Raw genomic sequence first — 18,551 nt, forward strand, 5'->3', positions numbered from 1 at the left:
GGTCTTCGGACAAGTAATTGAAAAAGTTTAGAATACATGTACTATTGTAGTATTAAGATCTTGGAACCAATACAAAAATTTATATATTTGTTCTACATGTAGTTTAAGTACATTGTATAACTAAAAAGAGGGTTGTATTGAATATGGGAGTACAGTACTAGTACATTCATGAAGAAAAAATTTTGATGAGTATATAACCAGATGCTCCGCAGGACGCAGCTTTATATGACCGCAGAGGTCGAACCCTGAACGGTTAGGGCAAGTGTGGACACAACATTCAAGCTGGATACAGCTCTGAATTTGGGTTGTGATTCATAAAGAGTTAACACAGCATAGGTTTCTGACACAGAATGAATGTGGTCTAATGAACTTAATTTTTATTTTTTGCTTTTGAGCAATTCACTATGCTGTTGAATATTAATCCTCTCTCCTCTTTAAAAGAACTCAGAAGAATTTACAAACGTGCTAATTTTTCATTTGATTTCCTATCAGTATAGTACATAGATAATAAACACACATGTACAAATGTAGTACATGATGCACTGGTCTATTCGAAATATCAAATCCTGTGGTCAGAATTAGGCCGTACCTGTTGTCAGTGTAGCGATAAGTGAACACAACAGGGGTCCAGTTTACAGGGGGTCTCATTTGGGGGTTCTGATCCCGGATCCCGCTTACTGTTTTGTCAGATTCCCATATCCCGCTTACACTATGTACCTAAGCAATTCTTATTTTTTTGTAATTTCCCGTGTCCCGCTAGACTTCATTTCCAGTTTTCATGGCACAATAATTTGACTTTCACGTGTCACAATTAAAAAACATTTGTCAATCCCTTGTCACGCTTAGACCCCAATGAGACCCACTTTACAGTTTTAGCTACATAATGTAGAGTCGGTAGAGACTTGACGAATCAAGAATAGCATATTTTGACAAATCAAGGTAAATTTTGACGAATATGGTAAATTTCAACCAAATTTTACGCTAAAAAAAAGCTGCAAGTGACTATTTGACGACTGACGGCAAAGGGCATTCCTACCCACTGAAACGGTTCAGCAACAATAACCTAGGGAGTTCAACTAACTGATTGAGGATGACTACCTCTTATAAATGTGTTACACAGTGTGTTGACAAAGGAAAATAAATACTTGTCTGCATTTGTATAATGACACATTAATTTCAATATACATGTATCATCTTGTGATATGCAATTAAAACTAGTTGCAGCTGCAGAGCAGGTGCTTGATCAATAAAACTGATTTTCATTTTATGCTTGTTTCTAATTTCTCTCTATTTTCTTAATTTCTGTCTTGAAATTTTTACCTTTCTGCCATTTTGGCTTAAATCTAAATATAATTAACTTGTCTCCATCACTGTAAATTTCCAGGTCAACATCACATTTGACAGTTCAATCAGAATTTATGTACAAATATGCGCCATCTTGTTTTTTCCGAGGCGTTGTCACGGAGCACTGCGAAGAATAACGAAGTTAAAATCCTTGTTTTCTTAAGTATTCATGTCCTAAATATTGCAATCAAGCTCTCTTATACGTGGATTATATACAGACATGAGGGTTTGTCCTGATTGTCACGACAAAAACCGGTTCAACAGACCAATATTTGTTTATTTCCGCTTCTGAAGTAAACTTCCGGTTTCTTCAAAACAATGAGCATGAACTGGTGACTTCTTTATACTTTGATTTGTTTTCTTTCCCTTTGTAAATTTAATTTAACAGTTCTTGTTTTTCCAAAGAACACACATAAACATTCATAATACTCTTTATGTCCAATCAGCTCTACTGATAAATTTAACACATGAATTTATGTCAAAGGCATGCACCAAAGAAAAACAACTTTATTTTTTTTTTTCTCAGAAAAGATTATTTGAATAAACAGTGGGTTGTATATCTTCTATGCATAATGTCTTATGCCGCATTTACCCATTGGAAACCAGAAGATGAGAGTGGCTCAATACAAAACATGCTTTCAAGACCTCTCAGGGTGACTGGGGAAACGAAATATGGTCACTTGGTCTTCTCCCGACCTGCAGTAAAACGCTTGCCAAATTGGAGTATCCGTTTGGCTGTGCAGCATTAATCAAGTTTGCTGCCACTGTAGTATCCAGATTAACCCATGATGTGAGTTCCCGGGTTAATCTGGATACTACAGCCACGTCGGGTCAGAATTGGGATGTTAAATCCAATGTCTGGCGTAGAGAGAGTGCCACGCTCTATGCACCTTCAGAACCTTTACAACAAATCTTTGAAGGGTCCGTAGGTTGCCTGTTGCAAAGTAAAATTTCTGTCCCTATCCAATTTACCCTCATTTTCCAGTGACAGTCCAAATTTCCACTACCATCAACCCTGATGGCCTCTACCATTACAAAACCTACCTAAATTGTATTTAGTGTGAACTTGTTCTTGTCCTGAAGTTCAACATGCATGAAATATTTCCCACTGGACTTTAAGCAACCAACAAACAATCAAGACGTCGCAGCAACACAACCAGTTTGGCCACAGTACCATTTTGGTTATATTAATTTCAGGCACAGTCATTTCAGATTTGGTCATTACTTTTCATGTTGTTCTGAACATCATGAGCATGAAATATATATTAATTATTTTTAATATTACTTGACAAAAAGAGGGTGCAACACTTTCTTTACGTCAACATCATAAAGTTATTATCAAATAATCTTCAATGGTACCAACACCAATTTTGAAATTAATTTGAATCAGCATTTTGAGAACCACTTTATATTAATATCTACTAGCAGCAGCTTGTATTATAACAATTTGTTATAAGAATATACATTCACCAACTGTACATTGTATGAGCCTGAACCCAGGTTGGAAACTGGTGTTTCTTAGTTATTAAAACCATAATTGAAAATTTGAATATATATCAAAGATATACATGTAATATTGAACAAAATGATCTGAGGAATCATTATTATTATGATGGTATCTAGTAGTTTTGTACCATATTCATTTCGTACCATTGCCATTTCGTCATGTTTGTACCCAAAATTACCATTTTGTACCATGAATTCTACATTTTGCACCGTGAACATGAAATATTTTGTAGTTATTATTTTTTTTTTACCATTTCGTACTACATAAATGATTTGTACTAGATATGGAAAAATTATTTACATTTCATCTCCAAACAAGAATTTTTCTGTACACAAAAGGAAATTTAACTTACATGTACCTTCTGTACTGAAATATGAATATATCTAAAAATAACAAACGACAGTATGAAATTGTAATCATTATAATCTTCCATATGGTACAAATTGGTATACATTATAATCTTCCATATGGTATGAAATGGTTTACATCATAATCTCCCATATGGTTAAAAATGGTATACATAATATCCCATTTGGTACAAAATGGTATACATAATCTCCCATTTGGTACAAAATGGTATACTAATATAACCTCCAATATGGTACAAAAATGGTTATATAATTATAATATGAAATGGTTTTTGTTATGATACAAAATGGTTATGGTATGAAATGATTTCCAATAATTATTTTACAATTTTTAACATGCATGAACAATTTGTAGATAATTTCTAATGTGTCTTGTACATTTCTGTTCATTAATAATAGAAAATATGTTTTATTCATACAGGTATGTTACCCGCAAGATGAATTTCGGTGCGGCAGCAGAAAAACTGGAAGAAATTCCCAAAGATGAATGGTTAGAACGCCTCCAGGGAGTACAAGTAACGAGAGGAGACATGAATAAACTTATAATGAACTATTTAGTCACAGGTATCTTCTCAAAGTATTGCTAAGGAAACATTTTTTTGTATAAGGGACTTCTGTTAGTATGAGGAAATTTTACTAGTCATTTATTCATAAATGATTTAGATATATATGTACGCATACATGTACATGACATGAAGCAAATTTTTATTTTTGATTTGTTTTCTTGTGGTGAATTAAAACATTTTTTATGCGACACAATCGACAACACAAAAAAAGCCAAGACACAAACAAGCTTATATTAACATATGGTTTTCTACACAAAACAAATGTTTGCCCAATTTGTTAAGAATGAATTGGCAGAAAGTCTGAAAAAAGTTGTAAATAAATTAAATAAGACAGACTCAGTAAAAGATTTTCTGTTGCCACCAAACTATCTATAAAAAGGACAAAAATCATTAGGAAAGAATTGGAGGCAAAAACTGACTAAAGTTCGTAACTAGTGACAGACGCAGGAAATTATGACAGTGATTGAATTTTTTAAATGATTTGATCTCCATCTTTCCCATTTATTTAGATAAGTAATGTAATAAAATGCAAATATATTAAATGGTGTTAAATTAAAATCAGTTGTAAAAAGCACATATATCTTGTCAATAGAAGACACTAACATGAACATATAAACAATGAAATAATTTGATATCAAGAATACTTGCAGTGAATTGATAGTTTGATTGGTGTATAATGCCACTTTCAGTACGAATGTGCTATTTTATGTTTGCCATTTTTTATTGACGAAGGAAGCTGGAGTGCCCAAAGCTGATGAACATTTCAATAATATAAAGGTCTCCTTGGAAATAGAGAGGCGAAAGATACCAAAGGGACATTCAAACTCTTAAGTTTGAAAATTAACTCACAAAACCATGGCTAGAACAGAAAAAAACAAAAAACAAACAACAGTATACAGATTAAAACATACCAAAGAAAACTAAAGACTGGTGATTTAGAAAGGAATGAAGTCACATGGAATGTTTTTAGTTAATTTGAAATTACCATTTTTTAGTGATTATGACCCCTAAAACAATTCCGATTTTGGGACAATTTAATATGTATATGTGTAGATATACTACTCTGAAATACTCAGTAGAATTTGAGTTTCTATGGAAAAAAGTAGAATTATTCGAAATATTTGATTGGTTGTTAGGCTGCTGTCATGTCATGTAAGTAGTTTGTCTACAAAGGCAAATATAGTTTATACATTTGTACATGAAATACAGATGTCTAACTTTAGTAACAAAACAAAAAAAATCTAATAGTATCATGTAGAAAAACCAATCACTGAAATTGAAATAGAATGCCTGTAATACTAAACTTATAAAATGTAGTAGTTATCAAAATGATTCAAAATATGATATCTCTAATGTAGGATATTTTTATGTTTCTCTTATTTCCAGAGGGGTTTAAAGAAGCTGCAGAGAAGTTCCGAATGGAATCAGGAGTTCAGCCAACAGCAGATCTTGACCAGATGGATGAACGAATCAAAATCAGGGATGCAATACAAAATGGCAAAATTGAAGATGCAATTTCATTGGTTAATAATATCCATCCTGAGTTATTAGATAATGACAGATATCTATATTTTCATTTGCAGGTAATTGTATAATAATGTAATTAATGAGTATAATGGGGATAAAAATACATGAAAGACAAATATGGACCATAATTTGCTATTGGGCTGGCTTCCTATTACTATAGAAAAGTGATAAAAATATGTATTACTGTAAGAAAAGTTGTAACTACATCTAAAGATGCCTTTATTTTTATCAACATACAAGTGTATGCTACTCTTCCCTAGAAAAAAATTGAAATTAACAAATTTCAAAGATTATACGACCGTATTTTTGTGTCGTTTCTCGCGTTACTTTTCGCTTCCGAAGTGCATAACGCTGACTGATTTATAGATAATCGTCACCGGCAAATTCATAACTTTTGCTTTCAAATAATAAAGAACATCGACCAATAAGAATAGTCAGAAGAAAATGCCGAGAACTATAAGTATTTCTGTAGCAGGTGTAAGATCACTAGCGTTACTTTGGTTTCCAATTTCGTAACGCAAATTTTAGATGATGTAATCTGCTTTGTTGTAATAGAATTCTTTATAACAATATGCAAATATGAACTCTCGCGAGATGTTCAAACAGGTAAATCAGAGATGATTTACATTCTAGTTTTGTTCTTCGTAATAATTAAGTTAGAAAATGACGTTATCGTTATGCGTTACATTTCAAACGAAACAGAAGTCCAGTTATTTCCTTTTTTTTATTAAAATTGTTTTTGTCGTTAAGTTCTAATCATTTCCGGTCATACGTGAAACATGTGACTAACATGTGATCACGCCCTTACGGCCGGATGTATGAAATACTAGGTCTAAACATTGTTTTTGTTTCCAACGGGATGTTAGCAAACATAATCTGTAGACTTGTTTCGTCTTGTTTAAAAAAGGAAAAGACAATTTTCAAAGAGATTGCGCCGGGGGTCTTTTATTTTTCCTATGTGCATAATGTTACATACGATCTTGTGTGAAAATAAATGCCCAATGACTTGACAAAATCGATTTCAGATTTGACAGACGTTATAACACACTTTGTTTCCTGATAACGATGTAAAGTGTCCTTGGAAAATTCAATAGACATTACGTCTCTTATCATTGTGCCGATGCTCGTTGGATTGATTTTGCTTCAGCAGTAAATATTACTGGATATTTTAGGTGAATAAAGATAATTTAATAAAAAATACATGTTAATATACCGTTACACTTGGAATGTACAAAGTTGGTATCTTTGTCACAATTTTTAATTATTTTTTTTATACGACCGCAAAATTTGAAAAAATTTTCGTCGTATATTGCTATCACATTGGCGTCGTCGTCGTCGTCGTCGTCGTCGTCGTCCGGCGTCCGAATACTTTTAGTTTTCGCACTCTAACTTTAGTAAAAGTGAATGGAAATCTATGAAATTTTAACACAAGGTTTATGACCACAAAAGGAAGGTTGGTATTGATTTTGGGAGTTTTGGTCCCAACATTTTAGGAATTAGGGGCCAAAAAGGGCCCAAATAAGCATTTTCTTGGTTTTCGCACTATAACTTAAGTTTAAGTGTATAGAAATCTATGAAATTTTGACACAAGGTTTATGACCACAAAAGAAAGGTTGGGATTGATTTTGGGAGTTTTGGTTCCAACAGTTTAGGAATAAAGGGCCAAAAAAGGGCCCAAATAAGCATTATTCTTGGTTTTCGCACAATAACTTTAGTACAAGTAAATAGAAATCAATGAAATTTTAACACAAGGTTTATGACCACAAAAGGAAGGTTGGGATTGATTTTTGGAGTTGAGGTCACAATAGTTTATGAATTAGGGGCCAAAAAGTGGCCCAAATAAGCATTATTTTTGGTTTTCGCACAATAACTTTAGTATAAGTGAATAGAAATCAATGAAATTTTATCACAAGGTTTATGACCACAAAAGCAAGGTTGGGTTTGATTTTGGGAGTTTTGGTCCTAACAGTTTAGGAATAAGGGGCCCAAAGGGTCCAAAATTGAACTTTGTGTGATTTCATCTAAAATTAAATAATTGGGGTTCTTTGATATGCCGAATCTAACTATGTATGTAGATTCTTAATTTTTGGTCCCGTTTTCAAATTGGTCTACATTAAGGTCCAAAGGGTCCAAAATTGAACTTAGTTTGATTTTAACAAAAATTGAATACTTGGGGTTCTTTGATATGCTGAATTTAAAAATGTACTTAGATTTTTAATTATTGGCCTAGTTTTCAAGTTGGTCCAAATGGGGGTCCAAAATTAAACTTTGTTTGATTTCATCAAAAATTGAATAAATGGGTTCTTTGATATTCCAAATCTAACTGTGTATGTAGATTCTTAATTTTTGGTCCAGTTTTCAAATTGGTCTACATTAAGGTCCAAAGGGTCCAAAATTAAACTAAGTTTGATTTTAACAAAAATTAAATTCTTGGGCTTATTTGATATGCTTTATCTAAATATGTACTTTGATTTTTGATTATGGGCCCAGTTTTCAAGTTGATCCAAATCAGGATTCCATATCAAGTATTGTGCAATAGCAAGAAATTTTCAATTGCACAGTATTGCACAATAGCAAGAAATATCTAATTAATTTTCAATTGGAGTTATCTTTCTTTGTATAGAATAGTAGTTGATAATATATGTTGGAAATTTGCCAGACATGACTATGATGTCATTTTCTATTTTTATTTGCCAATAACTTTATGTAAATAACTTCATTGGAAATTTGCCAGTAGAAAATGTTGCTGATGAAGCTTTTTTTCCTTATCTTATCTAAAATGTTTTTAGATAATGTATGTTGGACATTTGCCAGACATGACTATGATGTCATTTTCTATTTTTATTTGCCAATAACTTTATGTAAATAACTTCATTGGAAATTTGCCAATAAAAAATGTTGCTGATGAAGTTTTTTTTTATTGTTTTATACAATAAACAATGTATATTCACTTTTACTACCAACTAATCTTTACCATTCAGTGATAACAAGCACTTTATTTAACATTTTAATATTTTATGATGTATTTAAAAGAGTAGTTATTTTTGCAAACTCCATTAGAAATTTGAATTGATATCAGTTTTGGAAAAAGGGAAACAGGGATGTGAAAAAAAGGGGGGGGGGGGTTTAAATTTTTCTCATTTCATAAATAAAAAGAAAATTTCTTCAAACATTTTTTTGAGAGGATTAATATTCAACAGCATAGTGAATTGCTCAAAGGCAAAAAAAAACTTTTAAGTTCATTAGACCACATTCATTCTGTGTCAGAAACCTATGCTGTGTCAACTATTTAATTTTAGATTTAAAAAGTTTGAAGAAGAAATCTTTAATTGATTTGTAAAATCTTGACATTTGTTTTGTGTAAAAAAAAACCATGTAATGTCAAAAATTTGATCACAATCCAAATTCAGAGCTGTATCACGCTTGAATGTTTTGTCCATACTTGCCCCAACTGTTCAGGGTTCGACCTCTGCGGTCGTATAAAGCTGCGCCCTGCGGAGCACCTGGTTTATTCATGTTCTGCAAACACTTTTCAGAAACGCAATAAACTTGTCAAAGGAGAAGTAAACTTTTACCATGCATGACTTGAAAGGAAGTACTTTATTGATTTTAGCCCACTAAAGAAGGTTAAAATGTGGAAACCATGTAGATGGTGTACAGGTCACAAATATCACATGGTGCCTATTTTAAAGATTTTAATTCCAAGTTAAAAGTTTTTTTCTTTACTGGATTTAAAGAATTTTACATTGCCAATGATTTGGAATAAATTGTATACAACTGGAATTTCAAAACCAAATATAAATACATTTTTTTGGCTAAAACATCAAGATACAACGATCATGGTATCCTGTATCAATGAAGAAAATATGGAAATTTCTGAATAAATTGTACTAATTGTTTTCAAAACAAGCACATATTTAGGAGTTTTATAATACTGTTACATTTAAGATGGATTTTAAGAAAAAGTATACTGTTCAGATTATTTTAAGCAGATTTTGCAATGAAATAAAACTAAAAAAATGCTTTCGGTTTCTTATGGTTTCCTGTCGCGTTTAAAAAAAACTTTAATTTAACATTGAAAATAGATTTTAAATATTAACATGAAGCAAGTAACACTAGTAATGGTGTTCATTTATGTCTTTTGAAATATATTGTGCAAAATAAAGAAAATAAAGATTGGTTTCCTGTTTGGTTTCCTGTCACGTAAACGGTGAATCAAAATGTACTATTTTTTTCTTGAAAAACTCAATTGTTCCATTCATACTATTCTAACACCAACACAACCCACAGAATAAAAGTTCAAGTTTTAGAACTTATAAAAAAGGATACAAAAATAAACCAAAGGCTGAATACCAAATTATGGTCCATATTACAAATTGCATCCATTGATCTTCAGTGTTTACATTTTCATGTATAATAAGGTCAGATGGATTTCATTTTACATGTAGTCACTTCTAGTATGATTGCAGTGGTTCAGATTATACAGAAACAGATTGTTAGAATTTAAGATAATGTCAAAGCTAACTGGTTTTATTAAGGTCTATTCAAATTTAGATTGATTTATAAAACGCTAGTGTGAACAGTCTAACAGACAATATTGACATAGAGTGCATCCTTAAAACTTGAGGTTAATAGATATATTTACTTTTCTTTTTATGCCCCACCTACGTTAGTAGAGGGGCATTATGTTTTCTGGTGTGTGTGTCAGTTCGTCCTTCCGTTCGTTTGTCCGTCTGTCTGTCTGTCCTGCTTCAGGTTAAAGTTTTTGGTCAAGGTAGTTTTTGATGAAGTTGAAGTCCAGTTAACTTAAAACTTAATACACATGTTCCCTATGATATGATCTGTCTAATTTAAATGCCAAATTAGATTTTTGACCCCAATTTCAAGGTCCACTGAACATAACAAAGTGGGGTATCCTTATACTATGGACACAATCTTGTTCATACTGTTACATATTTACACTAGCAGTTTTTCAATACCTTTTACCTGATCTCATGATGCAGAGTAGAAGTAAAAATGCTTATTATTTCAAATTTTTGAAAAATTGTTACCCAATATTCATAAATACAGTTGTTTTATGTGTATATTTAATCATTGTCTCTTCTTAACTTAATTTTACATGATCATCAATTTCCCTGCATGGTTCCAGTTAATGTTATATTGTGAGTTATTTAAAAAAATATCATTAGGTGAAATAAATATTTTGTTTGGTATGGAAAATGAGACACTTCATTTTGTGCAGATGTGATGTTTTATTTCTTTGACATTTCTTAATGTAATTTTGATATATATTTTAATATGTTCTGAATGTAATATAAAATTTTGAGTCAAATCTTTTGTGCCGAAGTGATATTTTATTTCTTTGACATTTCCTAAATGTAGTTTTGATCTAAGTTTTAGTATGTTATAAACTTATATAAATAATTTGTGTCAAATCAGGGAAAATGACTTTGACAACAGCATTAAAACTTTTTTGTACAAAACAAAAATGAAAAACCAATGTAATATATACAGCAACAAATGACAAACACTGAATTACAAGTTCATCACTTGGGACAGGCTTGTACAGAATTTGGTTGGTTTAAGCATGTTTGTGGGCGTACCAACCCTCCTGTAACTTGGACAATTGTATTACAGCACAAGATAAGAACAAACTATACATATATGTTGAAAAACAACTTAACTTATCAGGTTGATGCAAAGCCCCAAATGAATTAACAAAAACACAAAAGACATAAATAAAAGATCTGAGGGTTCTCACAGTTTTTGAAAGCAAAGCCAAAAACAACTAATAAGAACAATCCTATATCTAAGCTTAACATATCAATCATTATCACATTCAATTTCTAGTGGATTTAATGCTGAGATGTCATTAACAGTAAAATTGAAGCCCATTTTTTAAAAGTATAAATGCTTGCTATTTTTGGGGGCATATATATTGACACATATCAAAATTAAAGGAGTCCACAGTAGATGGTGAAAAATTGAAATGAAAAATTGAAAATACTAAAAAATGTTCATTTAGTTCTATTTTTATTATTTTTATAATAGCAACAACATTTGATAGAGCTCATAAGAGAGAAGAATATAGAGTCAGCCTTAGATTATGCACAGACACATCTGGTAGAGAGAGGAGATGAAAACCCTGAAATATTGTCTGAATTAGAAAGAACGTTAGCTTTGTTAGCATTTGAAAACCCAGAGTTATCTCCCTTTGGTGAACTGTTACATCCATCACAAAGACAAAAGGTAATAATGTTTTAGGCAAAGTAGATTATGAAAATAAAATGTAGGGTTATAAGAATATATGCCCCCCAAAATAGCAAGCATTTATACTTATGAGGAGATCCACGCGTAGCCTCTGGCTGTTGGCAATCCTCTTTAAATAAATAAAGAATTAAATTAAAAAAGAATATAACCACAAAAGAATGAAAGCAAAATACCACATGAAAATGTAATAAATTAAGTTATATGCTTATGATTCTGAAACATCTTATGATGCTTATATTATATAACAAAGTAACCGTTTAACCCTATGCTAATGAATTAAAAGTCAAAATAGTATTCAATACTCACCAACCTCATTTGCGATTTATAAAATGTTTGTATGGATATATTAAGCATAGTATTTTTTGAGGATCTATATTAAAAGCAACATTTTATATTTCTGGATGATATTTTGTGAATTCCTTTTCAATATGATAAAATTGAGAATGGAAATGGGGAATGTGCCAAAGAGACAACAACCCGACCATAGAAAAAAACAACAGCAGAAGGTCACCAACAGGTCTTCAATGTAGCGAAAAATTCCCGCACCCAGAGGCGTCCTACAGCTGGCCCCTAAACAAATATATACTAGTTCAGTGATAATGAACTCCATACTAATTTCCAAATTGTACACAAGAAACTAAAATTAAAATAATACAAGACTAACAAAGGCCAGAGGCTCCTGACTTGGGACAGGCGCTAAAATGCGGCGGGGTTAAACATGTTTGTGAGATTTCAACCCTCCCCCTATACCTCTAGCCAATGTAGAAAAGTATACGCATAACAATACGCACATTAAAATTTAGTTCAAGAGAAGTCCAAGTCTGATGTCAGAAGATGTAACCAAAGAAAATAAACAAAATGACAATAAAACATAAATAACAACAGACTACTAGGTGAATATGATTCTTGCAAAAAAATCTGATAGAGAAAACAGACATAAAACATAAGCTCTTGTCTTTTAAAAAAAACTTGCACAACATTGGTTTTGCTGCATTTCTGAAATAAAAAGAATATTCAAAACTGGGATTTAGTTTTGTAAGGAGCATCCTTCTTAAACAAACCAAACTGCAATTCTCATCCATTGCTATGAGACAAGGGTAGACTTGTAAATTTTGACAAAAATACATGTAAAGATTGATTTATACTAAGTTCAGTTGAAAAACGCTTTATATTTCTATTTGCAGGTGGCAAGTGAACTAAATGCAGCCATATTGGAAATGGATTCTACTCCAAAGTTAGCAGATCTTGTCAAACTTTTATTGTGGTCACAAGAAGAACTTGACAAGAAAAAAATCAAATACCCAAGGATGTCAGACATTTCACATGGATCATTTGAGGAACCAAAGTCATGATTTTGTCATAAAAAATATTTGTCCATGTGACATTAAATCATCATCATTGCAGCAGTATCAGATATTCACATCAGTTTCACAGAGTGTTGCCAGCAAACCTAAAACTGAATTGTTATTGATTATTCTGATTTTTGCAAATGTTATGTTTATTGGATTTCAGACACTATCCTTCCTATATTGACATTGGAGAGTTGATTAATATTACTAATTTAGGGATGTGTGTTCCTTAAATAATGAGAAAAAGATCATTAGACATTAGTATAATGTTTGATTTTATATAAAAAAAAAAATATTGCAAGTTGTGTCCCCTTGTTTTAAGTTTTATGTCTGGAAAGCAAATATGATGACATGCCATTTCACACTGACGTTTATTGGATCAAAACTGTTTTTAATAAATTTTTATTAAATAAATCTTCCACTTACATGTATGTTAAATTTGATACTGATTCTGTTTTATTGCTTAAAACGGCCATTAACATTAATCAGTGTGTTTGTCTCTATCATGTAATTGGTGATTGTGTTACTGTTTTATATGCATAATGTTGATCATCCATTCACAATTTGTCCATGAATTGATTTGTATTTGAAATGTATAGTAGAATGATAAAAAAAAAAAAAATTTCGCTCAGCATTTTAAAACTGGACATATATATGATTTTTTTGGACAATGAGCTAAATTCTTTAAAATGAAGATATCAAATGTTCAGTTTTCCTACAGAAGGTCATTGGTTCCCTCCTGTCACTATGGCTTCCTTTACTTATAAATGCAGCCACCACGAAATTGTCATTATTGCAGATAGTGGTGTTAAACACAAATTAATTAATCAATTATCTCTGTAATTAACTATTTATCTTTCATATTTTTTAGACTGATGTCTTGGATAATGCGGAAAAAAAATCTGTTAGATTATAGAATTTGAATTGTTTTGTTTGGTGTACAATGTATCATTCCTTTAGCTGCAGTTATATTTTCACACAAAAATAGACTTTGTGGTAGGGAACTATTTTTGTTTCAAATCTTTACTTTATGTTTCCATTTCTGAAATTAGCCTTCTATTTCTCTTGAGGTAAAAGAATGATACATTTTCAAAGTATATATTGATTTTAAATAGACTACTTGTTTAATAGACTTAACTTGTTAAATAGGTGTATTTTCTGCAAAATGATAGAAATGTGTAAAATATTATCTTTTGCTTTGTTAACCTGTAAATATTATGTGATAATAAACATAATTTATTTGTTTTAATATTTTTTAATGTATGTTAAGTACTTCATCAATGCCACAGAAATGAAATCTGTAAAGCATAAAGTAGCCTCAGCAGTTCAGTTGTTTAAGTAGTTTATTGAAGTTTTGAGTGCAAATCCAGCACATGGTAGGTACATATTGGATTCCAATTTTTAATAATTCATTAGGATTGTCACTTTTCCTTCCAAACTCTCATGGTTCTCGCCTGGACCAATAAAATCTTACTACTTCTTTATATAGGTGACAGTGTTGAACACCCAACACACAATCAGCTAATTTGTAGCATAATTATACAGTTGTATTTTGAATGTAAACTTTTGTTTTGCTCAATATAGAAGGTTGTTGAAGCGTAAGAGATTCATTTCCATGATTAAGCATCATTTTGTCTGAACTTGCCATAATATAATTTTCACATTTGTAAGATCATAGTTTTGAAGCAATTCTTCAAAATCTGCATTCAACAAATGAATTCTGGAACTCTTTCCTTTCAACCTCAGATCCTTAACTTTGCTTCAGTAGATTTGTGTGTCACTCGTGCACACCATCAAAAACAAATCTAACAGAGCATAGGGAAAGATCTGACTTTAATGAGATTGATTGACTTTCTTTTTAATGAGATCATTTCGTTTTCATTATTTAGATACACATGTATTCCTAAAAAATATTTGGTCATGTGATAATGTTTAAAAACCTATCTTTTGGTTATGTAATATCTTTCACAAATTGAAAGTTGTAAACAAGATTGGTGATAAATTGAACTGTTACTATTTCCTGTATATTTCTTCAGTTTATAATCACATTATTACATTTCTCATTAGAAAATGATCTGAATTGTCCAGTTTATTAGGGCCCCGCCGACGGCGGGTCGCCCTATAGTGATCAGTCTGTCCGTCCGTCCGTCTGTCCGTCCGTCTGTCCGTCCGTAACACTTTCGTGTCCGCTCCATATCTAGAGAACCGTTATGATTTCATACTTAATACTTAACATGATTATTAACCAACACCAGAGGGTGTGTCATGTTGTATGTACAACTTCCTAGGTCAAAGGTCAAGGTCAAAAACTTTGGTTTCAGTTGACAACCCCGTGTCCTGTGGTGAAGATCGTGTCCGCTCCATATCTAGATAACCATTATGATTTCAAAGTTTATACTTGACATCCATTTTAACAACCACCAGAGGGTGTGTCATGATGTATGTACAACTTCCTAGGTCAAAGGTCAAGGTCAAAAACTTTGGTTTCGAGTTGACAATCCTGTGTCCTGTGGTGAAGATCGTGTCCGCTCCATATCTAGATAATCGTTATGATTTCAAAGTATATACTTGTCATACATTTTAACCACCACCAGAGGGCGTGTCATGATGTATGTACAACTTCCTAGGTCAAAGGTCAACGTCAAAAAAACTTTGGTTTCAGTTGACAACCCTGTGTCCTGTGGTGAAGATTGTGTCCGCTCTATATCTTGAGAACCGTTATGATTTCAAATATTATACTTGACATCCATTTTAACCAACACCAGAGGGTGTGTCATGATGTATGTACCACTTCCTAGGTCAAAGGTCTGTCTGTCTGTTGGTCTGTCCATCGCTAACAAATTTGATCCACATTATATTTTGAGAGGACAGCTGTTATTATTTCATACTTTATACCTGACAAACATTTTCAACTTAACATATATATATATATATTAACCAACACAAAAGAATGTGTCATAATGTATGCATCCTAGGTCTAAGATCAGTCTGTCGGTCTGTCCATCCGTTCGTTGTTCTTAACAAATTGTGTCCGCTCTACCTCTCGAGAACCATTAATATTTCATACTTTATACTTGGTGGGTCATAATATATTGAAGGCATAATTCTAAAAATATGTGACAAATATCAATTGGGCAGCACCTTTAAACATATTGTTCAAACATCAATCCATATATCCAGAAGTCACCTTAGAGTAGTAAACAATGAGTTCACATCATGCAGTTATATCACTATTATACTATGAAAGTAAGATGAGAATATTTATCAGTTTTAACTTAAAATCTTAGATCAAAATCACACATGAGACTATGTAATAACTTCAAATAATGCTTCATATCAGATTATCCATACAACTTATTTACCCCACGTTATTGACAGCGGGGCCCACAGAGATGGCTCCCATCTCAATGATATCTAGTTATTTTTATTTTGCAAGGTAAATTTTCAATGCCAATTATGGTGGTTTATTTGAAAACTCAAGATAATTAAACCGTTATGCCTTTTTGCACTGAAAACATAAAGCTTTCAGTATTTAACAATACTGTCATATATACATGATAATCATAACTATCATATCCATAGGTTCACCAAATTTTGTGTGAATGAAACTAAAAATGAGACCTTGTCAGTCAATCCTTTTTGTCAATTTTTATACGACCGCAAACAAATTTTGCATTTGTATATTGGTATCATGTTCATGTCGTCTTCCAGTGGCGGCGTCAGCGTCATCCGAAAACACTTATTTTTCGGACAATAACTTTAGTTTATGTGAATGGATCTCTATGAAATTTAAATACAAGGTTTTATACCACAAAAGGAAGATTGGGATTGATTTTTGGGTTTATGGTCCCAACAGTTTAAGAACAAGGTGCCAAAAAGGGGCCAAAATAAGTACTTTTCTAGTTTCCAGACAATTACTTGCGTGTAAGTGTATATATATGCATCTTCCTGAAGTATACTTTGTGGAATTAATTACTTTTGGAGTGTCAAGAACTCGTTGGAAGTACTTGATAAATTGCATGCTTATATTGGTGACTTTGAATCTGTTCAAAGTTTTGATTTTTCTACCCTGTATACCACATTGCCTCACATTCTCATTAAGAAAAAATTCACACACTTAATTAAATGGGCATTTAAAAAATCAGAATGTGAATATATATGTTCAAACTCTTTTAGGTCATTTTTTAGTAGCAATAAACAAAATAACTATGTCAATTGGACATGCTTTGATACTATATATGCCCTTGAATTTTTACTAGATAACATTTTTGTTCGCTTTGGGGATTCCGTATATCGTCAGATTATCGGAATTCCAATGGGGACTAACTGTGCACCACTTATTGCGGACCTGTTTTTGTATTGCTATGAGTTACAATTTATGACAAAAATAAGCAAAGACCCATCGAAACAACATCTGATAAACAAATTTAATAATGCTTTTAGATATTTGGATGATATTTTGGCTCTCAATAATGACGACTTAAGTATGTATATTAAAGAAATTTATCCTGTTGAACTTACTTTAAATAAAGCTAATACTAACAATGACCTCTGCCCTTTACTCGATCTTGATATCTATATCACTAACGGAAAGCTGAATACTAAAATTTATGATAAAAGAGATGATTTTTCATTTCCTATCGTTAATTATCCATTTTTAGATGGTGACGTTCCCTTGTCACCATCTTACGGTGTTTATATATCTCAACTTGTACGATTCGCTCGTGTATGTAACAATGTTTTAGATTTTAATGAAGGAAATTTATGTATTACTGAAAAATTATTACACAAGGGTTTTCGATATCACAAACTAGTCAAAACATTTACTAAATTTTATCATCGGTATAAGAACATCATTCGTAAATATAGCTCAACATGCAGACTTCTTATATGTTCAGGTATTTCACATCCAATTTTTTATGGAAATATTCTTTATAAAGCACAAAGGTGTCAGTATTCACCTCAAAAACTAACAAAACCTTTGAATAGACTTATTAAGAATGGATATAGTAACGATACTGTTGTCAGGTCATTAAAGATTGCATATTTTGGCGTTAATATTGATTCACTTATAGGGTCTTTGCATCGGAACTAAACACATTTATTCAAAAACCAGTTGTTGGCATGACACGGGTTATGTTCTTCTCATATATGTTATGATGGTATGATACTAAACCCCTAACGGGAAGGATTGTGCCTGATGTTCATATGATGAAATCATAATCTTTCAGTCAGTTTAATTGAAGTCTGGAGCTGGCATGTCAGTTAACTGCTAGTAGTCTGTTGTTATTTATGTATTATTGTCATTTTGTTTATTTTCTTTGGTTACATCTTCTGACATCAGACTCAGACTTCTCTTGAACTGAATTTTAATGTTCGTATTGTTATGCGTTTACTTTTCTACATTGGCTAGAGGTATAGGGGGAGGGTTGAGATCTCACAAACATGTTTAACCCCGCCGCATTTTTGCGTCTGTCCCAAGTCAGGAGCCTCTGGCCTTTGTTAGTCTTGTATTATTTTAATTTTAGTTTCTTGTGTACAATTTGGAAATTAGTATTGCGTTCATTATCACTAAACTAGTATATATTTGTTTAGGGGCCAGCTGAAGGACACCTCCGGG

General features: G+C 31.9%; 2 protein-coding genes across 4 annotated transcripts in view; one reads left to right on the plus strand and one right to left on the minus strand.

Annotated features, from left to right (window-relative positions):
• The window catches only part of LOC139480918 (rho GTPase-activating protein 39-like), an 87,816-nt gene extending 86,295 nt beyond the window's left edge, over positions 1-1,521 (minus strand). For both annotated transcript variants that reach the window (XM_071263871.1, XM_071263870.1), the window contains exon 1: positions 1,321-1,521. In XM_071263871.1, coding sequence (XP_071119972.1) covers positions 1,321-1,331 — 11 coding nt within the window. In that variant the 5' untranslated portion in view covers positions 1,332-1,521. The remainder of the gene's footprint in view (positions 1-1,320) is intronic.
• On the plus strand, positions 1,441-14,175 carry LOC139480920 (glucose-induced degradation protein 8 homolog). 2 transcript variants are annotated; one of them, XM_071263875.1, is made up of 5 exons: positions 1,441-1,485; positions 3,641-3,783; positions 5,172-5,368; positions 11,364-11,561; positions 12,767-14,175. In XM_071263875.1, the coding sequence occupies exons 2-5, from the start codon at positions 3,657-3,659 to the stop codon at positions 12,932-12,934; spliced, it is 690 nt and encodes a 229-aa protein (XP_071119976.1). In that variant the 5' UTR covers positions 1,441-1,485; positions 3,641-3,656; the 3' UTR covers positions 12,935-14,175. The 2 variants fall into 2 exon arrangements, with proteins under 2 accessions (XP_071119976.1, XP_071119975.1); XM_071263874.1 differs by lacking the exon at positions 1,441-1,485 and adding an exon at positions 1,538-1,676.
• Positions 14,176-18,551: the final 4,376 nt, after the last annotated feature.

This window comes from Mytilus edulis, chromosome 7, assembly GCF_963676685.1.
Source record: "Mytilus edulis chromosome 7, xbMytEdul2.2, whole genome shotgun sequence".
Lineage (NCBI taxonomy): Eukaryota > Metazoa > Mollusca > Bivalvia > Mytilida > Mytilidae > Mytilus > Mytilus edulis.

What these genes read in the sequence shown, in the direction of transcription:
- LOC139480920 (XM_071263874.1), top strand. An exon ending in AATGAACTATTTAGTCACAG is followed by an intron (nt 3,784 to 5,171) that starts GTATCTTCTCAA and finishes TCTTATTTCCAG; the next exon opens with AGGGGTTTAAAGAAGCTGCA. An exon ending in ATCTATATTTTCATTTGCAG is followed by an intron (nt 5,369 to 11,363) that starts GTAATTGTATAA and finishes TTTTTATAATAG; the next exon opens with CAACAACATTTGATAGAGCT.